This window comes from Thamnophis sirtalis, unplaced genomic scaffold (assembly GCF_051295495.1).
Source record: "Thamnophis sirtalis isolate CommonGarterSnake01/CBP01778 unplaced genomic scaffold, rThaSir2_p1.2 scaffold_4, whole genome shotgun sequence".
Lineage (NCBI taxonomy): Eukaryota > Metazoa > Chordata > Lepidosauria > Squamata > Natricidae > Thamnophis > Thamnophis sirtalis.
The window spans coordinates 74,497,288-74,523,389 of record NW_028261384.1 but is presented as its reverse complement, the minus strand read 5'-3'; the positions used below and the strand labels follow the sequence as shown (position 1 = coordinate 74,523,389).

The window sequence follows — 26,102 nt, the reverse complement described above, 5'->3', positions numbered from 1 at the left end:
TCCCTTGAGGTTGAATGACAAAAGCTGTAAGACAGAACAGAAACAGACCACCCAACCACCCCTCACCCCTCCTGACTAGCTATATATATTGCTGAACTAGGGAGGGATGTAGCCCCTCCCACTACTCCCACTATGTTCTTTTTCCAGTAGAGATGGTGGGAGGAGCTACAGTTGGGATGTATCCAAGCTGGGTCCCAGGGAGGGAATTAAGACCCTGGGGAAGGGGCGGTCGCTACTGCTGGAAAACCCTGCATCCAAAGGACGCCTCGACCAATGCAAAAATATCAAGATGATAGTGTCAGATAAAGGGAGTCGGGGATGACCAAGTGGCCGCCCGGCAAATGTCCTCGAACGAGGCTCTGGTGGCCCATGCCACCATAGTGATGGCACTCCGCATGGAATGGGCAGTGATCCCCGAAGGAGGAGTCTGATCTGAGGCTTCATAGCCTCAAGAGAGCCACGTCCGACAGAGCTATTCACTGGACTCTTTTACATTGGACGCCATTGCTCTGGAAAGGCAGGGTACTTGGAGCTTAGACTCCCCCCAGTGGCCATTACTGATACTTTTTTTCATCTTGGGCTGGTTTATTATCTTAGACTCCCCCCTGTGGCCATTACTGGTTCTTTTTTCATCTTTTGGCTGGTTTGTCATCTTCACCGCCTCTTCAATTAACATCTACCCACCCTTTCTACAATTACATCTCCTGGGCTTCCACACGCACGAACAAACTGTATCTGCCCGACCAACATCACTTTTTGCCACCCCAGGGAAACCATCTCAGCCACCTAGACTTTGCCTACCCCAACATCGTTGGCAAACCGGACTAAACATCTTTGGCGGTCTTTTTAACCGCCTAGACTCTTGGGACCTTTCTAACTGCATAAGAAGGGAAGAAATGCCATCTTCCCCTTCTGTATATCTTCTGTATGACTTTTTGTAAGATCTTCGCACGCTGCGCAAATTTTAAACGGTATGGTGAGTGCATGGAATTGTATGGGATGGTATGAATGAACTCACTTTTTACTATTAATATTGCTGTATTTGTGTTTTAACTTTCTAGTGAGGACTCTCTGTGTGAGAGTTTGGGTATGACTGATTCGGAGGACCTGGCGGGGCATGCGGGGGTCACCGGGGTGGTTGGGGGAACTACATCCACGGGAGAGGGTCGGGGCATTGCGGTCATAACAGGGAGAGGCAGATACGGCGGGGACTTTAGGGCAGGCCATTACCGGGGAAGGAGGGCTCGCTATATCACAGAGATCCCTCCTTCCGGCCCTAGGAGTCCCACTCCAAGGTCAGATGGCACGAGCAATCAGGACCCTGGTCTCAGGCTGGTGTCGCTAAATGCCAGGTCTGTTGTTCATAAGGCTCCCCTCGTCCGGGACTTAATTTTAGACGAGGGGGCAGACCTGGCATGTATTACTGAGACATGGCTGGGCACGGAGGGAGGAGTCCCCCTCGTAGAGATGTGCCCAGACGGATTTCAGGTGCTTCACCAGCCGAGAGCCCAGGGAAGGGGTGGCGGTGTGGCTATTGTAGTCCGGGAGTCTTTAGTACCTCGTAGGATCCCTGCTCCGGAGCTTGTCGGGTGTGAGACCCTACTGGTGAAGCTGGACCTCAAGGGTCAAGTGGGTCTGCTACTAGCGTACCTGCCTCCCAACTGCGTTGCAGCAGCCCTCCCCTCGCTCCTCGAGTCAGTAGCCGAGCTGGCAGTTGAGTTCCCCAGGCTTATGGTTCTGGGGGACTTTAACTTGCCTTCGCTCGGTGAACACTCTGATGGAGCGCAGGAGTTCATGGCTTCCATGACAGCCATGGGCTTGACCCAGATAATTCGAGGCCCGACTCACTCAGCGGGTCACACACTCGACCTCGTATTCCTCTCGGAGCAGTGGAGTTATGATCTTGGTCTGAGGGGTAATGAGATCATACCCCTGTCGTGGTCAGACCACTGCCTACTGAGGCTAGACTTCCGGAGGCCAAACCCCCACCGTAGGGAGGAGGAACTGACCAGGTGGTTCCACCCCAGGCGACTTATGGACCCTGTAAGGTTCCAGACGGAGCTTGGGGTTATTCCTGATACTCTCGCCCACAGCTCGGCGGAGACTCTTGCTGCTGCCTGGCACTCGGCAGCGTCAGAGTCTCTGGACCGAATTGCGCCACTACGGCCCCTCCGGATCAGCGGCTCCCGGAGGCCTCCTTGGTTCACTGAGGAGCTCCGGGAGATAAAGCGCCGGAGGAGACGCCTAGAGCACCAGTGGAGATCCGATAGGTCCGAACCGAACCGAGCACTTTTGACAGCATGCACCAAGGAGTACATTCGGGCATTAAGAACAGCTAAGAGAACACACATTGCCACCTTGGTAGCGTCCGCCGAGTCCCGCCCAGCCGCCCTGTTTAGGATAACCCGCTCCCTCCTAAATAGGAGGGAGACGGGGGACCCCTTACAGGGTAGGGCTGAGGAGTATGTTCAGTTCTTGGCGGACAAAGTTGCTCGGTTTCGGTCGGACCTGGACTCCACCCCCGCAGATCCAGCCGAGACACAGGGGAATGACTTGGCAGACCATCTCTGGGTTGAGTTTCAGGATGTTGCCTCCGGAGATGTGGACAAGGCTATGCAAGCTGTGAGTGCCTCCACCTGTATACTGGACCCGTGTCCCTCCTGGCTGGTTGCCAACAGCAGTGAGGTGACACGAGGCTGGATCCAGGCGGTTGTTACCGCCTCTCTTCGGGAGGGGTACTTCCCCACCGCGCTTAAGACGGCGGTGGTGAGACCCCTCCTGAAGAAACCGTCCTTGGATCCAGCTGTTCTTAATAACTACCGTCCAGTCTCCAACCTCCCCTTTGTGGGGAAGGTTGTTGAGAAGGTGGTGGCCTTCCAGCTTCAGCGTACCTTGGAGGAAGCTAACTATCTTGACCCCTTCCAGTCAGGCTTCAGGCCCGGTTACAGCACAGAAACCGCTTTGGTCGCATTGACCAATGATCTCTGGAGAGCCAGAGATGGAGGCCACGCGTCCATCCTGGTTCTCCTTGACCTCTCAGCGGCTTTCGATACCATCGACCATGGTATCCTTCTGCGACGACTGCAGGAGGTGGGGGTGGGCGGCACTGTTCTGCAGTGGTTCTCCTCCTACCTCTCGGACAGGTCGCAGTCGGTGTCGGTGGGGGGGCAGAGATCGTCCCTGAGGCCCCTAACTTATGGGGTGCCGCAGGGTTCGGTCTTATCCCCCTGCTGTTTAACATATACATGAAACCGCTGGGCGAGATCATTCGGAGGCACGGGATAAAATACCATCAATACGCGGACGATACACAGTTGTATCTGTCCGCCCCGTGCCAACTCAATGAAGCGGTGGACGTGATGAACCGGGGTCTTGAGGCTGTTAAAGACTGGATGAGAGCTAACAAACTGGTACTCAACCCGGACAAGACCGAGTGGCTGTTGTGTTTTCCTCCCAACAATTTGGCTGACGTTCCATCGCTCAGGCTGGGGGGTGAAAATTTATACCCCTCAGACAGGGTCCGCAACTTGGGAGTCCTCCTGGATCCACAGCTGAGTTTCGACCACCACTTATCAGCTGTGACCAGGGGGGCATTTGCCCAGGTTCGCCTGGTGCACCAGTTGTGGCCCTACCTGAACCGGGAGGCCCTCACAACAGTCACTCGAGCCCTTGTGATCTCTAGGCTGGAATACTGCAATGTGCTCTACATGGGGCTGCCCTTGAAGAGCATCCGGCGACTTCAGCTAGTCCAAAATGCAGCCGCGCGAGTGATTGTGGGCGCACCACAGTTCGCCCACATAACACCGATCCTCCGTGAGCTGCGCTGGCTACCTGTTGGTCTCCGGGTGCACTTCAAGGTCCTTCTTACCATCTATAAAGTGCTCCATGGTAGTGGATCTGGCTATTTGAGAGACCGCCTTCTGCCGATTACCTCCCTCCGTCCCATCAGATCGCATAGAGTAGGCCTCCTCCGAATTCCATCCGCCAGTCAGTGCCGACTGGCGACTACGCGGAGGAGAGCCTTCTCAGTTGCAGCTCCGACGCTATGGAACAATCTCCCCGTGGAGATCCGCACCCTCACCACCGTCCAGGCCTTCCGCACAGCCCTCAAGATCTGGCTATCCCGTCAGGCCTGGGGATAAGACTTTATTCTCGCCCCTCCCGAATGTTGAATGAATGTTGGGTTTTTTATTGCTAATTATTTCTATTCACATTTTCTTTTTGCGTTTTGTCCCGCACTCCCTTCCCCTATTATTGTAAGCCGCCCTGAGTCCCCTCAGGGAAAAGGGCGGCCTATAAATGCTTAATAAAATGAAAAAAAAAATGAAAATGAAATCATAGGTGGTGATGATGGCCTGCCTTAACCACCAGCCAATAGTGGCAGACAACACCCTGGCCCCCAGGGAGCTGGGCTGAAAGGAAATGAAAAGAGCCTCAGACCGATGGATCGCTGACGTATGCCTGAAATAAATGCGCAAAGTGCAGCTGACGTCTAGGCGGTGCCAAAGGCGGTCCCTCTTGTGTTAGGGAGCTGGACAAAAGTTAGGGAGAATGACCTCCTGCACTCTATGGAAAGGGGAATTGACCTTCGGGAGGAAGGTCGGGTCCAGTCAAAGGACCACCCTATCCTGATGGAATTGGCAGAGATCATCTTTGGATGACAGTGCCCCCAGTTCAGAAATGCGCCGAGCAGATGTCATGGCAACTAGGAATGCTACCTTTAGGGAGAGAAACCTGAGGTGCACTGTTCCCAATGGTTCAACCGGAGGCCCTGTCAGGGGTCTGAGAACAAAGGGCAGATCCCACATGTGGAACTGATGAACCAGGGGCGGCTGGATTTAGCTGCTCCCTTTAGGAATCTTTTGACTAGGGGAAGGTGAGATAGTGGGGAATGGCCATCCCCGGCAAGGACCAAGGAGAGGAGTGGGAAAGACCCTCGTCCAAACCCTTCTATAGAAATTCAAGGACTTGGGCAACTGAGGCCTTGGTTGGAGATATGTCGAACATCCTGCACCATTTGATGAATGCCAACCACATGGAATTATAAATCCGCATGGTCGATGGACGTCTGGAAGCCTCGATAGTCACGATGACCTTGTATGACAAGTTTGCGTCCCTCAGGAGGCTCCACTCAAGTGCCAGGTGGTAAAATGGAGCCATTGGGGCTCCGGATGGATTAGGACCCCCTGGCACAAGGAAATCTCTTCCTGAGTCCACGAGGAGATATGGACAGTTGGACAAGGTCTGCAAACCAAGGCTGTCTGGGCCAATATGGTGCTAGCAGGATGATGTTGCCCTCTCTACCACTATCTTTCTCAGGGTCCCTTGGATCAGTGGGAGAGGGGGGAAGGCATAGACTGGGCTGGCAGCCATCTGCTTCTGAAGGCATTGGTCCCTTCTGCATTATGGGCCGGGAAGCGAGAGAAGAACCGCGGAAGTTGTGTATTCGCTGGAGTCGCGAACAAGTCCACCAGTTTTGTACAAATTCTTCAGAAAAGCTCAGGTTGCAGCTGCCATTCGCCGTGGTCGACTGTTGCGTGGCTCAGTCAGTCAGCCTGATGGTTGGCCGTGCCTGAGATGTGCTTTGATGTTATTGACGCTAAGTGCCTCTCCGCCAAGGAGCAGAGTTTCTGAGCCTCTAGCCAGAGGCACTTGGAGTTTGTGCCCCCCCTGACGGTTTATGTGGGCCTTCGTGGCTACCAAGGTTGGAATGGGGGACCCCTCGGTGCCCCCGCCTAGAGATCCTGACATGGCCATGTTCTCTGCCACGGCAACTAACAAGGAGGAAATTCCTGCTCCTCTCCTGTTTTTGGAGGTCTTGACCGATCAATGGGCTCGCCCCTCCAATTTCTCTGCTCCAGGGAGTAATGACTGCCGGCACTATGACGTGGAGCAGACCTTTGCCCAGGCCATTCAATTGCCTGCCATTGACACCCCAGTGGCCGCCCTAGTTTCCTCCTCTCCGGTGGTTTCAGGCGATGCGGCGGATAAGATGAAGCCGGAGGATAAGTGTGCTGAGCTTACTTTGCGGAAGAATTTTAATGCCACTGCGTGGGCTATCAAGTCCGCGGCCTCGGCCTCTTACTTTAACCGTGCCACTGTCATGTGGCTTAAGAAGCTTCAGGAGCTCATTCCCATCCAGGACGAGTGGATCCACCAGGATCTCTTTAAGATCATGGCGGCTTGGCAGTTCTCCGCTGATGCGACCCTGGACATGGTAAAGTTTGCGTCCAGTGTCTTAGCCACCTCTGTTACCTCACGTAGGCTTCTTTGGCTACGCCACTAGCAGATGGATAACATGGCTAAGTGGGATTTGGCAGCCGCCCCTTTCAAGGGGCCCAATCTTTTCGGGGAGGCTCTCGTCCCCATCTTGGTTGAGGACAAGGACAAGAAGAAGGTCCTTCCCACTAATGCTAAGAAACCCGAGGCTAAGTCTCGCCCTTTCCGTAGACAAAGGTATAGGGCTACAGATTACGGCTATAACCAACGCTTTCCTTCTTTCCCAACTGATAGGCAATTCTCCGGGTCGTCCTTTCAGGACAGGAATCGATTCCAGGGCCACTCGTGGGGAAGGCGGTCGTCCCTTCCGCAGGGGGAAGTGACTTGAACCCGAATCGTCCCATCGGCGGCCGCCTCTCCCTCTATGTGGATCAATGGGACGAGATCACGTCGGACGCTTGGGTCCGAGCCACGGTTCGTCACGGTCTTGGGTTAGAATTTCTCTCCACTCCTCCAAACCTCTTCCGGTCGTTCCCTCCGTCTCGGAGTCGGGAGTGCCGCCGCCTGATGGATCAGGCAATCGCCCACCTTCTCGACATTCAGGCGGTGGAGGCGGTTCCTCTAGGGGAACGAGGCCAGGGCCACTACTCCAACCTCTTTGTGGTTCCGAAGAGCACGGGGGGCTGGAGGGCGATTCTAGACCTCAAGCGCCTGAACAGGTTTCTGGTGTACAGACACTTCAAAATGTCATCCCTCAAATCTATCCTTCAGGGCATCAGGAAGGGGGACTTCCTGGCCTCCGTGGATCTCATGGAGGCCTATCTCCACATTCCCATCCTGCCCGGTTCTTGAGGTTCTCTCACGGGTCCCGTCACTACCAGTACAGGGCTCTGCCCTTCGGCCTGGCCTCAGCCCCACGGACCTTCACGAAGGTTCTGGCGGCTCTGGCGGCTCATCTGCGGTCTGTCCCGGTTCGTCTCCAGTGTTATTTAGACGATGTCTTGGTTCAGGCAGGGTCCCTTCCTCAGGCCGTCTCGGATCTTTGGCTCATCATTCGGAGCCTTCAAGGCCTGGGCTTTTTGGTGAACTTCGCCAAGAGCCATCTTTCCCCCTCCACTTGCATTCTGCACCTGGGGACAGTCATAGATTCCAAGTCGGGGGTGGTGAGTCTGTCTCAGGAACGGCAGGACAGCCTCCGTCTTCTGGCGGAAGGCGTTCACGCAAGACGGTCCACTTCCATCCTCTCTCTGTCACAGTTATTGGGCAAGATGGTCCGGATTGTCCTGTGGGCCAGGCTTCATCTCAGGCCCCTCCAGTGGGAACTCATCCCCTTTCAGAGGGGACGATTGAGCAATTCTCTTCAGACTCTCTGTCTCCCGGTGGGGGTCCGGGTGTCTCTGGCGTGGTGGCTCTCCCCGGCCATTCAGCGGGGCTGCTGCTTCTGGGAGCCGGACAGGGTGACCGTCACCACGGTCCTCATCCTCTAAAAATCCCATATCCTGCTGAGCATCCTCCCCCAGGATGGACCCTTCACTGACCACAGACGGGGATGGAGATTGAGAGGCCTCCCACATGCAGGTGCTAGAGGTAGAACATCTAGCCTGATGACCTATGTGTGGCCTGCTGATCCCTGGGCTGTGACCTTCTTCTGGGAAAGACCAGTTGCAATGCTCTTAGTGATGGGCAAAGAAATGAGACTCTTGATGCTTTCAGGGAGGAGATCCAGGTCGTCAAGCTCCTCTTCAGATGGCCCTGGCAAGGACTGCCCTTGGGGAGTAAGGCTAGCAGCTGGCAGGAAATTCCTGGAGGTGCCTTCTAGGGGGTCTTCCCCAACAGCCCTCAGAGAGACAGAGGGAGAAGAGGGGCTGAAACCGCTGGGAGGAGAGCCAGATTGAAGTAAACTGGGTCTGAGGGGGTCTTCCCCAACATCCCTGACCGCCCTCGGGGAGACAGATGGAGATGGAGAAACTGCATGTCTAGCCTGCCAGCTCGATCTAGCAGGAGAGATAGAGGGAGAAGAGGGGCTGAAGCCCCTGAAAGGAGAGCCAGATTGAAGTAAACTGGGTCTGATGGGAGATCTAGATCTGCTGGGCCTTGCATTCTGGGCCTGCTTTTCGGCCCTGGCAATCCTCTTTTCCAATGCTTTTTGTCATCTAAGCTTATCTCTCATTGTGGCTCTAGCGGGGCAATGGCCGGCTGGACCTATCATGCTCCCGCTCCCTGGGTTCACCCTGGGTCTCTGGGGAGGCCTTCAGTGCGTTGGGCCTAGACGTGGCCATGAAGCACTCATGTATCCGAAGTACCAGCGGCGGTCGCATGAGGGCCTGCCAGTCTTGATTAGTGGCCATGAAGCATGAAGTTGGTTCTGAGGTGTAAGAGGCCTCTGGTGCGCCTGGCGACATTGCGGCCCTTGGGAGCTTCAAACGCTGCTGCCTGGGTGGCCTGCTGACCTTGATGGTGCTGCCGTATAGGGCAAAATGGGAATTGGCTTCCCAAAATGGCCACCTCCATGTGGAGTGGACAAAATGGCCACCACGATGTTGGATGACGGCTGGGGAGTCCGTGAGCCACGAGCCATATTCCCAGTCACGGCACACTTCCTAGTCTTTACAGGACCTTGCTGGAGGCTCGGCAAGCCATAAGCCAGCTTCCAAACCGTGGCTCGCTTCCTAGACTTAAAAAGGAGCCACACGCCAATCTCCCATGGCTCGCTTCAGCATCAGTAACTTTTGACAGCTTCACAAGCCACGTGCCAATTCTCAAGCCACGGCTTGCCTCTGAAGGTGCGAAAGAGCTGATGACTCGACTGCCTCCTCCATTGGCTTGCAGCCGCTCCTGGAAAGCTGCCTGGAAGGAGCCTGTCAGCCCCGCTTGCCAGGGATCGGACCGGGTTCTGGGGCCAGAAGGTAAGAGACAAAAATGCCGGAGGAGTACTCCTACCTCTCTGCAAGATGGATTGCCCAATCTCTAAGGCCCGCAGCAGTGAATTTTGCAATTTTAGAACAGGATTCCAATTAGTCAGATTGAAGAGAAAGAACACTATTCCAACAATTTCCTCAAGAAGCCAAAGCAGTGTTTGGCCAAAGACTGAGAGGAAACTGGGAGCCAACAGGGAAAAGAGGATACTTAAAGAAATTTCCCTCAGTCTTTGGACCAATCAGGCTTTGACAAAACCCAACTGTAGCCCCTCCCACCATCTCTACTGGAAAATAGATAAACTTCATTTGGAGATGTAATTTGAAGTGTAACATGCTAATCAAATTTTATTTAGATTCAAAGGCAAATTGTATACAAATCATCAAACATGTAATAAATTTTGAATATTAAAAAAATAAAATAATTGCCTTCTGGAAAAAATATATTAAAACCTAATTATTTCTTTATTGTGATCGTGGCTGAATAGTATTTTACTATCTTTTTTGAGATTTCTAAGAAATATAGTATTGGGAATATTGTGTTAAGGAGAGTCTCAAAAAAGTCAAATTTCCAAGAATGGGTGCTAGTGAAGGTGCCATTACTTGATTCTGCATGAATCTCCTTCCCTATATAGCTACTTTATAAGCAGATAAAATGCTTTCAACATTCTGCAAAGCATTTTCACAGAATTAGAGGAGCTATCTTATAAGAACCCTGGTTGTGCAGTGATTAGAATGCAGTATTGCAGGCTAACTCTGCCCATATTCTAGAGTTCAATCCTGACTCAGCCTTCCATCCTTCAGCAAAATGAAGATCGAGATTGTGGGGGACAATATGTTAATGTTGTAAACTGCCCAGAGAATGCTGTAAAACGCTATAGAACATTATATAAGTCTAAGTATTATTGATATTGTTATCTTGGGATGACTGGAAAATCTGCTTTGTAGCCCTGCTGCAAGATTCAAATGTAATTTAAGCAATGTGAATGCAGGTTATGTTCACAGAAATAGTGAAAAGCTTTTATTTGTTATTCTGGTTTTCTATTGGAATAGAAATTGATTATTGTAAGATCTGAAACATTCAAAGCTTAAATTCTGATAAATATCATATAACTCAAATGTTTGCATTATATGCTGCAAGCTATTGGCTTTGAAGATCACATAAATAACAAACATACCAACATATTCAGGTGTTCCCATAATTTCTCTTAGTTCTTCATTAGTTTTCAGTACTCTGGAAAGTCCAAAATCAACTATCCGAATTTCTCCCAATGGTGATTCACAAGATAGCAAAATGTTTTGCGGCTAAAAATATATATAAAGGAAAATAAGCTTACTGGAAAATAGTTCAGCCATTTCTTATCAGCATGTAACATTTCTGCCACCAAAGCTTTAAATTTTACCATATGTTATTGACATACCTATCCACCTATTCAGGACAAATGTCACTGTGTGAAGTCTAGCATTCATTAATTTATCCATCATCAATTTAAGATAATTACTATGTGAACAAAAAAAAAATTTGTGTATCATTTGTCCTGAACAGACAATCATTACAGTATCTGTTCAGGCAACTGTGGATTTGCCTTTCATATCACACTACCTTAATGCTTACCATACAATTCCAATATTTATTTCCAATATCTTAAGTTATTCCTGAAGGCTATAGTTCAGATCAAGTTTTGTAGGATTCTGAATATTCTGGAATAGTCTTGTAATTACAGTATCTGGTTATCATCAAAAATTTCTTTTGAAAGCTAAGATGTTTGAATTTGAAAGAGTATCAATTATATATACTGATACTACTTTCCCCAGGCTATGTTTTGAGAAATCAATAGTTTTGTCTCTTTATGCTGCAACCTTTCACTGAGCACTTACTAGCACTTGGGTGAGGTTTACCAACCTCTCTAATGTAGTTAATATTATGTTTCAAATAATATATTCATCTAATTGTCCTGCAATGTCAATTCAACCATTTCCAACATATCTCAGCAACAGCATTCTTTAAATACTCTGTGTCTGGCTTTTTGTGTCAATCAAAGAAGTAATTCTGTACTTCTTCCAATTAACAGTATATAAATATCCTAGTCTCAACCCAAGTAAAGGCTTTATTTCTTACTAGCCTAGTACTTTCTTCTTGCCAAACTGGTTTAAAATCAATCCTACATTGTGATTAAGGTTATTTAGAAATGATTTATCTATATGGACAGCTAAATGACAGTTCGGGAGTCTGAAAATATCTGTTTTCTTCCAGATGTTTCAGTACCTTTCCAGTACCGAAGATGTTACCTAGCTGGGTGACAAAATATCTACATTGTAACAAGAATCAAGCTCAAAGAGCACCAAGGACTCCACAGTTCAATTCTAAGTTACATATTTTTTTCAGTTGCTACAATTCTTTACTTCACTAGAGTTAACATCACGTTACTATAAATTGCTTTTAACTGATTTTTTAACAGATCATAGTCTTCTTTCCAATATTACCACTTCACTCGGTGAGCTTTCCTGAGCATCCTACTCTGAAGTTGTTAATTTACTTTGCCAGTGCTTGCTCAAGCATTGTATAATAGATATATTTCAATCAAGTGGGTATATACTACAGTCTTGTATTGTCCATGTAGATGATTCATCCCCATATTGCCAATAATATGTCACCTGAAGGACTCAAGTAATTGATTCATTATTGTCCAGAAACAATATACAATAATCCCAATGTTGCAGCAGAGCAGGGCACCAGCCTAAGCCCAAGGGGGCTGCCATTCTCCACAAAGAGAAAAGCTGCTGCTGTATGCATTCTTGCCAACCATATTGACTTGCAGGAAGATATATGAATGAAAAATGCTCTGTGTGTATAGATTACCTCACAAATCATAAAGACTAAACTTTAAAAAAACAACGTTCACAAACAACCTCACAAATACTATATGTCATGTGGCCTTGCTAATTCCTCACTGCATGTTTACTAGTGGTTGTTTTCATGTACTTTGTAAGACCTACATAATTTTACCAAGTGACAAAAATGATTCCTGAGAGGATTAACCAATTTTCCACATATAATTAACTCATTCACTCATTCAGAAAATAAAACAGCTAATTGCGGATTATGACAATGACATCTAAGATTTGTTTTCATCAGTTTTTATCCCTTTTTTAATTTAATATGGCAAACTAAAAAAGTAGTTTTTAAAAAGGAAAATAGAAAAATAAAGCCAACCTCCTCCCCAAACATAGGTGTGTGTGTATGTGTGCTACATTGCATAGGCAATCTTAAAATGTCCATATCTGAAGTCACATATTCAATATTCCTAGAATTTTGTTAGAACTAGTTGTAGTAATCTTGGTTAATATAGGCAAAATAGAGGGCCAAATTTGAAAAACCTGTACTTTTATAGCAGAGTTCATTAAAGTTCTGTGGCTGTTGATCAGTCAGAAGACTAATAAGTGGAAATTTCATTTTTGACTCAGACCTAGAGTTTATAACCTGGCAGCCAGTTAAAATTAAGTTAAAATTGAATTGCCAAGTTGGACCTGAATCTTGCACTGGTGATGCAAATCTCTATTTTAACTGAGATGCAAGTTAGAATATTTTGACACAGCAAATTTGCTCTTCATACTTGTCATATTTACAAAAGAATGCACAACGTGATCTGAGCATATCTACAGGGAGTCCAAAAGAGCTCCTTTTATGTGTACATTGTACTGTAGCTGTGATGTAAGGCTTTGCTTGTCTGATTAGTCCATATATAAGGTGACCAGATTTTCAGATTGGTAAAGAGGGACACCATTGATGGGGGGGGTGGGATTGATTAAAAATTTTATATTTTGTCAAAAGGTCACCCCAGGACACTGAAACCAGCATAAATACGAATCTGTTGCCAAACAAAATTGTGATCATGTGACCATGAGGATGCTGCAACGGTCACTAAGTGTGAAAAATGGTCGCAACCACTGACTTATAAATAGACTAATGTTCTGAAAACCTGACCTAAATTACTATATATTTTAAATAGCTGTAAAGCTATACTGAAAAAGTTGTTCTCAAGGTATTGTGATAAATTCAATAAAAAGAAGGGAATTCTTGATGAACTTAAGGAGAAATGAGAGTATTGGATAGTAAATGGGCAAATAAAATTACCAATCAGAGAGAATATTTGCACCTCAGGGTTGAAATGAGATGTTCTCTCCTACTCTTTCCTCTTCCTCCCTTCTCTCTCTGTCTCTCTCATCCTCTTTCTCTTTGTCTCTCTTCTCTTTCTCCTTCTTTTCCATTCTTCCTTCACTTATTCTTTCTTTCTCCCTTCTCTCTCCTCTTTGTCTCTTTCTGTCTCTCATCCTCTTTCTCTGTCTCTCCTCTTTCTCTCTCCTTCTTTTCCATTCTTCTGTCACTTTCTCTCTCCTTCTCCCTTCTCTCTCCTCTTTGTTTCTTTCTCTCTCACCCTCTTTCTCTTTGTCTCTCTTCTCTTTCTCCTCCTTTTCCATTCTTCTATCACTTTCTCTCTCCTTCTCCCTTCTCCCTCCTCTTTGTCTCTCTCTCTCTCTCTTACCCTCTTTCTCTTTTTCTTTCTTTCTCTCTCCTTCTTTCCCACTCTTCTGTCACTTTCTCTCTCTTTCTCTGTCTCTTTCTGTTTCTCTCCCCTCTTTTTTCTTCCTCTCTCCCACTCTTTTATCACTTTCTCTCTACCACCCAACCTGTGCCCATACTTATCTTCGACTGATCATGTTTGCAATAATTTACCTTTTCTAAATAGACGCAGTTCCCTTACCGGATCCCTCGCTCAATCAAACACACACAAACACAAAACCATTTTTCTCCAAACTTTGGTCACAGCATGGTTCTGACTTCGGCTGGTGGGAACAGCTTTCCCCTTTCCCCGTCCAGTTTGGCAGCGAGTCTAGCGGAGAGCTGTCCCCATCTCCGGTGACCGGGGCGGAGCGGGGGTAGTGAGAAGGCAGGCCCGGCTCTTCTTGGTTTCTGCCTCTCCTTGCAGCATGCATACAAGAAACCCCGCGATCTCCGGTCTCTCTTAAAATACGGAAACTAAGCCGTCACAAAGGAAACGGCCAATAGGAATGGCTCGTGGTCACAGATCAAAAGAGGAGATTGCGACAGAGAAAGAGCATCCATTAGTGCTGCCCTCCCTCCCTTCCCTACTTCTGCGCCCGAACTAGTTTCCCCTCCCGTCTCGGAGGCGCCCCACTCACCATCTGCCGGTGGGCGTCTCCGGCGATCCCCCGCTGACGGTGAAAAAAGGCCCAACACCACACAGAGGGCAGAGAAGAGCAGCGCCATCGTTGCCTTCGCTCTTTCTCCCGCCTTTCCCTCCCTTTGGCCGCCAGGCGGAGGAGGTGGAACCGGGGCAGGGGCACAGAAAGGAGGCTGGGAAAGCCGTCCCGGACGGCTTTCTCGCACACAGGACGGGCGCAACCTGGGGGAGACACAGGGAAAGGCGCCTGCTCGCCAGTCTGCCCACCCACCCTTGGGCTCCGGGGGCAGCACCTCCCCAGCGCCACCGCTGCCGCACTGCTTCCTTCGCGCCCTGTGGAGTTTCTCGCACACAGGACGGGCACAACCTGGGAGACACAGGGAAAACTCCACAGGGCGTGAAGGAAGCAGCATGGCAGCGGCGAAGCTGGGAAGGTGCTGCCCCCGAAGCCCAAGGGTGAGCGGGCTGGCGAGCGGGCGCCTTTCTTGCACACAGGGAAGGGGAGGAGGGTGGCGGCGGCGGCTGTTTCTCTAACCCCGCGCAGATTACTAAAGGCCCTCAGCAGCAGCAGCTGCTGCCACCGACAACCTCGCATGGCGGACCTTGGGGGCGCTGCGGAAGCCCTGCCAAAGCGCCGCTTTCCCGGCTCGGAGCAGGATGAGCAGCGAGTGGAGCCTCATTTAAAATGATGGCCGTGGCTGCTCGTTTGCTCTGCCGCTCTTGCGTGGAGGTCTGAGGAGGCAGAGGGGTGGGAGGGGCGCGAAGGAACCAGTGCGGCGGTGCTGGGAAGGTGCTGCGCCCGGAGCCCAAGGGTTGGCGAGCGGGTGCCTTTCTCGCACACAGGGAAGGGGAGGAGGGCGGCGGCGGCTGTTTCACTAACCCCGCGCAGGTTACTAATTCCCGGTTTACTCACCAGTGAAGCAGCAAAACAAAGCAAACGGCCGTGAAGGCGAAATGAAATGAAGACTCCTGCGACTCATGCGGCGTGCTAAGCAGATTCCAGCCAATCAGTGAGCTGGCTGGGATGGAAAACTTTAAGCACGCCGCATTTTCCATCCCAGCCAGCTCACTGATTGGCTGGAGTCCAAGCCAATCAGTGAGCGGCAGGCTGGGCTGGCTTAGATTTTTAGAAATAGATGGGGGAACTAATGAGCGAGCTAGCGGCAGCTGATGGGCGGGGGAGCGAGCGAGCCCCAAAATAAAGCGGGGGTTTTCTAGAACGGCCCGGGACGCGGGAAAAATTATGAAAAGGCGTGCCTGTCCCGCCAGATGCGGGACGTCTGGTCACCCTATCCATATAAGATATTTTTGGCCATAAGTCTCATTTTCCAAGTTAAATATATATTTTTACAGACAGCAAAGCCTATAATTATGTAAAGTATGTACTTTTTACCAATATAAATATTGCTGTAGTTGATAGATCCTTAGGCCTAAACTTTGAAGCAAAAGTTACATGATGCTATAAATCCCAAGATGGAAAATGATAAAAAATCACGTTGAGAAAAGAGCTTAGTTAAAAAGATGCCGGCATACCTGTAAAATTTCCAGATTCAGTTGTGACAGCAAAACTGATGAAACAATTAGAAATTCTAATGGAAAAGTTGGTTTTCACATCAGATACTACTGTTTTCTCTAAGATGACTACGGCTCTTCCCATATTCCAGTACTGCACATATTTTTCCTGCCTTCCTTTTCTGATATCAAGAGTTTCTTGCATTTTCTGGATGTGCATTCTTCTTTAGCTTCTGTGGCACTCATTGTAATACTTCAGCAATTATTTTATTTGGTAACCAAAGTAAAGTTTGCCTGTCCTGACAAATGCTTTGCTCAGAAATATCACTAGTTTGTAACGTTGTAAGTTGTCTGGCATAAATTCGTCTAGGAACCAGTCTAAAATAAATGCATCATCATTTTCCATTATATATAACACAGCATCCTTTAATCAGATTGCTGCAAGATAGCACTACAGTTTCAAACATTAATCTACATCAGGTAGGAATAGATATGTCAGAGTTCGAACATCGTTGTGATAAAGTTTTTTGTTCTCAATTCTTCTTTGGCTTGATGCACTGCCTTATCACCTGGGAGGTAAACATTAATCACCCCATATACATAATAGACAAAAACCATGTAGATTAAATTATTTACCTAAAATTGTAGTTTTTAATCTGCATTTACATAAATATGTTCTCTTTCCCTCTGCAGGTACCTGAACTGGCAGGTACGCCAGGCTTCCTGTTAGCGTTTCAAAAAAATGAGGAACAAGGCAAAAGCTGATTCATATGTGCACAATGAATATGTATCAAAATGTACAATATTAAAAGATTCTTAGTCTGGGCTCTACACAATTGCATAATATTATTTGGATGTACAACTGACCCTCAGGAAAAAATAACAGAGTTAAAATAACCTGCAATACATACTTGGGACAACTGAAGAACAGTTTGGCAGAAGTAGAAGTAATTTCCTAAATAGGCAGAAAAGTCTTTTTCACCAAAAATCAAAACCTCTAAGATGTCACAATGTGTTCTTCAAAATAAGCAATCAGAATTCTTAATTTTGCTTCAATTCTTCAGAATTATCTCACCTTCAAGTCAAGATGAACTACATTGTTTTGATGTAAAAAGGAAACTCCTTGTAAAATCTGCCTCATGAGATGCTTAACATCTTTTTCTTTGAAGGCATCTTCTCTTTCAGCTATACACTGGTCAAAGATTTCTCCACCAGCAGCACTGAAAATAAGAATATTTGTATATAATTTTCAATTAGTCACTATTAATTACATTTATATCTCATCTTTGTATTAAAATTATGCTTAAGATAATTTTAATAAGTTAAAACATTTCAATGAAAATATTAAAATTCAAATAAAAATATATCCATGGAACTCAAAACAGATTAGACCAAATTCAACAGCAAATAAATTTTAACATCAGAAGAACTGAATAAAATATATATTTGCCTGCCAGCAAAAGGTAGAATTAACCAAACCGCCTTTGGAAGTAAGTTAGTTTTATAGCAACCACCATAAACTATTTAAGTAAAATATTTTATTGTTTAGGTTCTTGGATTACCATATATAATGTTTACACTTCAGTTTAGTAAGAGGGAACTCAGCTACTATATTTAATACTTTTTTGTATAAAAATTGAAGAATTATAAATAAGCTTCTACAACAAATGTAGCTTTTATGTGTGCATAAGAAGTTAAATCACATATCCCTAATCTTTAAAATACAATTGTTCTGAAAATAAAAGTTAACCAAATAATCAGTTTGCTTTAATCCTTCCGCTGTTAAAATAATTTAAGTAAACCAGATAAGCACGTCAGGAACACAGGAATATCATGAGGTAAATTAAACAGTATACAGAACACACACAAAAGGAGAGAAAAGGGGAAACTCCTTTATACTAACAGCAATCAATCAGCTACTTAATTCTAATATTTTAGAGTTCTAAGTTTTTTGCTGATAATTGGATTGGAAAAGATTTATTTAATTTGCTTATTGTTAACAGGTTGTAAAATGAAGAGTGTTACATTTTTTAATTAAGAGAATGTGAGATTATGAAATTGTTTTTATTTGTCATGATGAGGGTGGGAAGTTGCATTTTTGAGGGTACACACACATATACACTTTATTCCCTTTCTTCTTTTTAGCTTGAATTTATCTTTTATTGTTCCATCTAAAACGTAATAGAAATATTAGAAAAAAAAGAATCCAAACCATTTATCTGGGGTACTTTGCTTCTACTATTAGTAAACTCTAATATTTTTGACATAATTTTCTGCTCCAAAGCTGAAACCTTATTCATATGATCCTCTCTCATGTTCTTTGTTCATTTTGCTTGTTTCATGGATGTGGTTCAGAGCTCCAGAGATAAAGCAGGATAAAATCAAAATAAATTAGAGGGAAACTGACGTTATTTCACCAAACACATATTAAAAGCCCAAACATGCTATACTAAGGCATAAAAAGGTATTACTTACTATTCCAAAACCAAAATAATTTCTGTTGGTGTCTCATATACTTCATGCAAGTTAATAACCCATTGATTAGATTGTGCCAGTTCCAGGACTGCAATCTCATGAATTATTTCCATTCGACAGTCTTGGCCTTTTCTTCTTTTCCTCATGAATTTTGCTGCAAACTCTTTTTCAGTCTGTTTGTTTATACATTTCTTTACTACTGCAAATTTCCCCCTACAATTGGAGAGAAGGTGAAGAAGAAAGAGAAGAAGAAGAAGAGATAAACTGTATGCACATTTAAAGTATAATCAGCCCTCCAGAGTTCTCCTAACTAATGAACTTTAAAAGATCTTTTGGAGAGAAAATCCTTTATCTGTCTGTCTATGACTTGAAAACACATAAAATATTTTTTTATTCCACAAACATTTAATTAATTTTTTTTAAATTGCCTGAACCAGGACTAGGAAGCTATTTTGTGTTTCTTTTTTTTCATGTATTTGAATGGCAGGATTCATGTCGCATAATGTGATTGTATGAAGAAAAGAGATAAAATCAAAACTTTAATCTTATCTGAAGGGTTTAATTGGCAAAACTGGCATATTAGTGCTTGGCATAGCTTTATGTATATATTTTTAATTATTTTAACAAAAATGTCCACCTTATGCCATTCACTTAATTTGGATAAAATTTTCTGGAAATGGTCTGGTAGTGCAAAATAATTGTTGGGGAATACAAGGCCTATAGTTTGCCCATCCTTGAGCTACACATTAGGTTTAATAAATAGGAATAATCATATCCCCTGCTTCTATGCCAAGGTGGCGCAGTGGTTAAAAGCAGCACTGCAGGCTACTGCTAGATCAGCAGGTCAGCGGTTCAAATCTCACCGGCTCAGGGTTGACTCAGCCTTCCATCCTTCCGAGGTGGGTAAAATGAGGACCCAGATTGTTGGGGGCAATATGCTGACTCTCTGTAAACCGCTTAGAGAGGCCTGAAAGGCCTATGAAGCGGTATATAAGTCTACTGCTATTGCTATTGCTATTGCTATTGCTATGCAAAAATGGAAGCAACAGCTGGCATCTTAAATATTTCATTTTTATGTCTTCCCTGTGAAAATAATTTATAACTTCTTTGGTGATAAAGATGAGATGGGCAGGACTGTTTCTATGAAGACAAAGAATAATTCAACTGAAGTTATTGTTACTATGGAAGAAACAATTTATTTGCAAAAATGTTTGTAATTACAATTGGTTTGCTATATATTTTTACCACAAATTCAGTGTCCATAAAATCAACTCTTACTTTATAAAATATTTGAAAGAATAAAAAAATAATAGAAGAGTGGTCTGACTGATCACCACCATCTGAGGGATCTCTTCATGGCTGGTGGCAGTTGAATCTTCATGGGGAAGTTGCTTCTGTTGGATCTCTCTCTCAGGAGTGGAGTCATGCCTAGGGAACTACCGAGATGCACAAGATCATCTTCCCTAACAGTTGCGAGATGAGCAGCACAGGGACCTACCTCAAACCCTGAACCTTGTGGACTAGGGAGCCTATGCTGCCTATCCTGTCCTGGGAGAGAAACACTCTGCAGATGGAAGTGTTGATTACTGCCCCCAGGTGGAGGAGTTTGGTGGTCAGTGAGAGACTTTTCTCCAGGTTCACAGAGAACCCATGGATCTGGAGGGACCGCATGGTGACCTGAAGGTCCCACAAGGCCTGTTTCCTGGACAACAACTGGATGAGTATGTCATTCAGGTAACATTGGAGCCTTACAGAGCTGCGCCTGAGGTGCGCTGCGACTACTGACAGAATTTTGCTGAAGGTCCTGGGTGCCGACGACAGGCCAAATGGCAGTGCCCTGATTAATAATGTCAGCCCGCGTAGAAGAACTGCAGGAACCTTCGGTACAGTCGCCAAATTGGGATGTGTAGTATGCCTTCTTTAGATCTATGGATGTTAGGCGGTCCCCTTGGCAAATCCCTGCAGGGATTGCATTTTGAACCTTTTGTATGCAAGATGGAAATTGAGGTTCTTCAGGTCCAGTACTGCCCACCACCACCGCCATGCTCTTGGGTACCTGGAAGAGGATGGAATAAAATCCCCTCCGCTCCTGGTTGGATGGGACCTGCTCTATGGCATTGATCTCTAAGAGATGATGGATCATGAGCTCTCTCTTGAGCAGACAAGAGGGGGTGGGGCTTCGGATGAAATTCCTTGGGGTGTGTGAGATGAACTCTAGTGAGAGTCCTTCCCTCATGGACTGCAGACCCAGGCATCCTCCATGGTCTGTTCCCATTGAAAGATGAAGATTTGGAGTTGTCCCCCTATGGGAGGGGTCCCTTAGTGGTCACTTGAATTGGCGGAAGGGCCTGTGGGAGCCTCCACCATAGTTGGATCTGCAAAAATTGAACTGCTGCCTACCCCTGTCCCAAAAGGACTGCCTGTTCTTGGACCTGTCTGATGACTGATTAGTAGGCCTGTTGGTCGAGGAGGAGTTGAATGAGGAGTCATTCACATGAAAGGATTGCCTCCTGAAATAGGGAGTGGACTTGCGGTCCTGCTTTTTGTTTAGTATAGGAAGGATTTTTCGCTTATCCTTAGATTCAATTAGGAAAGGGTCTAACATCTCTACAAACAACTTGGTCCCTTTAAAGGGAGCAGAAGTAAGCTTCCACTTGGCCTTCTGGTCAGCCTGCTTATGACAAAGCCAAATAAGGTGCCTCGAAGTTACATTGGAGGCTAGTTCCCCCAAGGCGAACTTCGCCACGTTAAGAGAAATGTTGGCTGAATATTGGGCTGCAGCAATGATTTTGGTCACATCCTGACATAGATGTGTGCTATCTGCTGGGAATTTAGACTGTAGATTGCATAGCCAAATGATGGATACCCTATTAAAAAATGAGTCGGAGGAAGATGCCTTAATGGCCCAGGCCGTTGCTAAATTGGTTTTGTCTCATGCCTTCTCCACCCTCTTGTCTTCCGCCTTGAGGCCTTCCATCAGATCTGTCAGAAGGACCAAATTGGAGGTGAGAGCTATCAGGGATCTACAGATGGTAAGGACAAGATGTCCTCTAGAATTGGTTCCACCGAATATAGCTTCTTGTCCCCAACACTGGGCATGGCTAGGGAACTGGGTTGGACCCATTGCTGAACTATGTCCATGAAGAGGCTGGGAACAGGAACAAGGTCCTGTGGAGGGACCTGTACCATGTTCTCATTAGGGTTGGAGGCAGCTGAGTCTGAAGCACTCAGGCCTGCTTGAGGTTTAGTACCCAGCTGAGTGATGGCCTTGGCCTTATGTAAGATGGATTTAAACAAGCTGGGCTTGAAAAGGCCGGAGAAGGCGGGGGCATCCAGAGGAAGATCTTTATTCTCCGAGAGCTCCTGCTCCTCCTGATCTGGGTCCTCCAAGACAGAGACCTCACTAATCATGGAAGATTCCAGAGAAGATTCCCTGTGGCTAGTGCCAGCATTTTCCTTGCTGGATCCGGACAGAGCCTGTTTATCGGGAACCTGATCCTCATCTGGAGCCCCTCGGCTATGCCCTAGGAAATGTCCCTGGCAATAACTGCTTGCATAAGGGCTGATAGTTCGGGCCCCTGATCCTCAATGGGCATCCATGACTCTCAGAGTTTGTGGGTGGAGCCCACCCCTGCTGGTGAGCCGTGTGCCTTGGCCCAGGGTCCGATGCAACAGAGAGTCGGGGGACTCAGGATCCACCAAGGAATTGTCGGGTGACAAATCCTATGACTCTACCTCCTCTCAATGACCCATAAAAGGTCCCTTATGGGGGAGGGGGAAGAGCCCAACTCAACCAGGACTGTGGTCTGCAGATTGGTCTTTGCTACCTGGTGCTGTGGATTTTCAAATTGCTTTCCCTGAGTTTTTTGCCTGCGTTCTGCATCCCTATCTGCAGCTGTGGATGATTGGTAGGGATGACTGCCTGTAACCGCCACCCTGCCTAGTCTTCCTGTCCTCGCTTGGGGCTTTGGCCTGACTAGGGTCTTAGAGGGGCCCAGTCTACCTTAGTAAGTGGAAGATGTGCCAGGCTGTTCCGTAGTTGCAGAAGCAGAAGACTCAGCCATCTAGATCCAAACAAAGACGATGAAATGAATTTGGATCAGGTAGCTATGAAATAAAGCTGGCTGAATGACTAGGAACGTCTGCTGCAGCTGGAGTCGTTAGGCAGGCAGGAAGGAATCCAATCAGTCACACAAGTGAGGAATATCAATTAGGGGATCGCGAACCAAGGAGGTTGCACAGTCTAGCAGATCGATCAGAGAGGGGCAGAAAAAGATACTTCAACCCTCTCTGTGCCAGTGAATGACCCTTAGGTGGCCAAAGAAACCAGAGGTGTCCAGAAAGGTTGATAATGAGTGGCAGCGAACCTGCTGGAGCCCTGAACAGGGTCAGCTGGCCACTCGACAGCGATCTGCAGGGAATCAGAAAAGCGGCAATGCAAGTGTTAAAAAGAGTGTGAAAAACCCCTATTAAAAATGGCCACCGCTTGAAGTGAGGGGGAAGGAAAAGAAAATGGTGGCTGCAAGCTTAAAAGGCAGCCACACACTTCTCTGCAGCAAGGCAGCAAGCCGAAAATTCAAAAGTCGAACCTCCGCCTGCTCCTGGCAGCCACCAAGAGCTGTGCTGCCTGCCAGGAAGAGCAAACTTGCCAGACGGATCTCCGCTGCTGTCCTCGAGCGGCACAGTCAGCGGAGCACCCCCACATTCCTACTTCAAGTGAGCTAACAGAAGCTGGAAAGTCGAAGGAAAAGGGAAAAAATACCTAATGCTAGAGGAATGAAAAATAGGCAAACAAGGAAAAAGAGAGGAAAAAATTTCTAAGAAGAGAGTCCAAGCCAAAGATAAATTAAAGCTGAAGCTCACAAATGCAATCCTTAACAGGCCAGATTGAGGAAAAAAATCTTTCGTTGAGGACCAGAAGGCATGGCCAAGGAAAAAGATTCCTCAGTCCTAGGGCAACCAGACTAATTTAACCCATGCTTGGACTCTCCAAGCAGTGCACAGGAAAATGAAATGTATGAGAATTTACTTCAAGAGATATATAATTGTGAGCATTCATGGAATACAAATTATTTCTTTTGAAAGAAAGTATTTCTTTAAAAAAAACATTTTTTTAAATTTTTAAACAAACAAGTACAAATGTAAAACATAAAAACATCTTCCAATTCCATACAGTGTGTCAATTGGTTACAAAACCTTTTTTTACATTCTCACCATAGTCTCCACTTACACTTTATACAGAATCTCGTATTATCAATCTGATATATATGTATATAATTATTATCATTATTATACATTTATTTGACTATAATTTTCATTACTTCATTTTATGTGAGATATTCTACATTTTAGGTAAATTTATATTATGACAGCAGAATTTCATTACATCATCCTAAATTCATCCAGTAATAATACATCTTTATAAAATTCTTTGTCAAACCATTAATAAGATAAGTCCCATGTTTTATAAAATTGTTTATCTTTGGTTACCAAACTTTTATGCATCCTCTCCATAGTCCTCACTTACAAATTATATAAAATCTCATATTATCAATCTAATATATATGTATACAGTATTATCATTAATCATTTATTTGACTATAACTATTATTACTTTATTTTATACAAAATATTCTAATTTTAAATAAATTCAAATTAATTTTTATTATAATATTTCATTACATTATCCTGTATCCATCCAATAGTAGTGCAATCTTTTATTTCTTGCTATTTGTGGTATTTCTATTCTAATTGCTTTTTAAGAAAATCTTGTATGGATATCTCTTGGCAACTTATATTTCACTGCGTATCTTGTGAAGGCTCAAAACCCCTCATCTGTTCCTTCCATCATATTCCCTTTAGTTATCACCAATGCTTCTGCCAGAATTTCTATCATTACTTCTGCCAAATTTTCTCCCTTTTCTTCTTCTATCTTCTGGAATCTGAGGTAAAATTCTAGTCTATTGATCTCCCATTCCAATATTCCACTTTGAACTTTTTCAACAACACTCATTCTGCTGTCAATATCTCCAATTTTCTTATCTCTTTGTTCATCTTTTTCTTCAGTTTTTTGAGATCTGTCCTGATATTTCATCTTTGTTTGGTAAGTATTTTCAATTTTTTCATCAATTTTTTCTGTTCTTTGTCCAATAATCTCCAGTCTCTTTTCAATGCTCTCTGTTCTTACTTGCATTTTTTGAATTTCTTGCATAATCATCTGCAATGTCACTTCCTTTTCTTTTCCCTGTTGCAACATCATCTGTATTGATCTTTTCCTTCCAATAGTGCACACTGCCACTGTAAAATCCAAGGCTCTTTTCCAAACAGTTAACTGTTCTCTTTTCCAGTTCAGTGCAATCTTTTTTTTCCCATTTCAAGCTTTTCACTCTGATAGTACCTAGAGAAGCACCTGTATAAATATCCGTGCTCTTCCCACTATCATTTCCAATAAACAAACTCAGAGTCCTTGAAGTGTAATGCCATCTTTTACTTTGCACAAGATTATCAAATACTCAAATGTAGAGAAGAAAAACAATATTTTCAAGCCTCCAAGTCTCTAAGTGGCAGTGTTACTTCTTTTCATCTATTTTCACTTTCCTCTTTATATTCTTTATATTCCAGGAAAGAAAGAAAAATTTAACAAGAAAATATTATAGGCCATTGAAAAGAGAAAAAGAATGAAAATCTTTTTTTAAAAAAATAGAAAAATAAAATCAGTCCAGTTTAAAAAATAAGTGTTTGTAGAAATTCCAGTAGTAAAAGGATTAAAGAAAAATAACACTCTAAGTTTGACTCAGGCTTAATCTTGCCACTTGACCTCTTCTGTCTTCAATTTTAACTTTACTTTTAATCTTTGGTGTGTTCTCTCATCTAATAGTAAAGAATTATCTCACCAGTTCGGCGCACTTTCTCTCCTGCTTGTCTTCTATTTCTGGAGCTGTCCCAACTTTCAGCAGCTTCAATGGCTGCTTCTTTGTTGCCAGAAAAAAACAGGCTTCTCCTGGATCTACCAGGAACTTTGCAATGTCCCCGGGATCAGCAGGATGCACCCTTCTCTATCACCATCTCTATGGGACAGTTTAGGTCCAAAAGGACCATCCAGCAGCAAAAATATTGACCGTGATCCTGGAGCTCCAAGAGCGCACATATCGTCATGACATCAGCGACACCACTCTGAAGGAAGGTATTTCTTAGTTGGCATAGATTATATATAATGTATACTTGCCATTTAATTAAAAAATAATTAACTAATTTATCTTCAAATGATTTCAATTATCTAAATAAAATATCATTTTCATATCATTCTCTTGAATGGTTTTATTGGAATTCAAAATTGTAGGGAGAACTCAAGGTTATTCATTTGAGACTGGCATCTTCAAAAGAATGGTTAATATTGGCATGCTTCCTCGCTTTCTCACTGGAGAAAAAAAGAAAGAAAGAAAGCCCTTCTGATCACAAGTCAAGCTGGATAAGAAAATGATCTTATGTCATATGTTTACTCACTTTCTGGTTGCCATGGGTTCCACTAGCAAGCTAAGGAGAATCTAACATTAAAAAATAGTAATTTGGAGATAAGAGGAACTAAAATTAAAAAAGAGGAATATAAAATCCAGGTCTTTGCAGACAATTTGGTATTCATTATAGAAGACCCACTAGAAACAGGAAATAGCTTAATGAGAGAACTAGGAAAATATGGAGATGTAGCAGGGTTAAAGATTAATAGAGAAAATACTAAAATGATAACTAAAAATTTGAAGGAAGAACAAAATAAAGAATT

At 45.1% G+C, this 26,102-nt stretch overlaps 2 protein-coding genes across 2 annotated transcripts in view; one reads left to right on the top strand and one right to left on the bottom strand.

Moving 5' to 3' along the window:
• The window catches only part of COA1 (cytochrome c oxidase assembly factor 1), a 120,489-nt gene extending 107,504 nt beyond the window's left edge, over window positions 1-12,985 (top strand). Inside the window, exon 7 of the mRNA XM_087713130.1 lies at window positions 11,389-12,985. Coding sequence (XP_087569256.1) covers window positions 11,389-11,545 — 157 coding nt within the window. The 3' untranslated portion in view covers window positions 11,546-12,985. The remainder of the gene's footprint in view (window positions 1-11,388) is intronic.
• Window positions 1-26,102, bottom strand: part of STK17A (serine/threonine kinase 17a) — a 47,394-nt gene that overhangs the window by 5,298 nt on the left and 15,994 nt on the right. The window contains exons 2-4 of the mRNA XM_014060927.2: window positions 18,326-18,538; window positions 16,926-17,070; window positions 10,313-10,439 (exon numbers count right to left, since the gene is read on the bottom strand). Coding sequence (XP_013916402.2) covers window positions 10,313-10,439; window positions 16,926-17,070; window positions 18,326-18,538 — 485 coding nt within the window. The remainder of the gene's footprint in view (window positions 1-10,312; window positions 10,440-16,925; window positions 17,071-18,325; window positions 18,539-26,102) is intronic.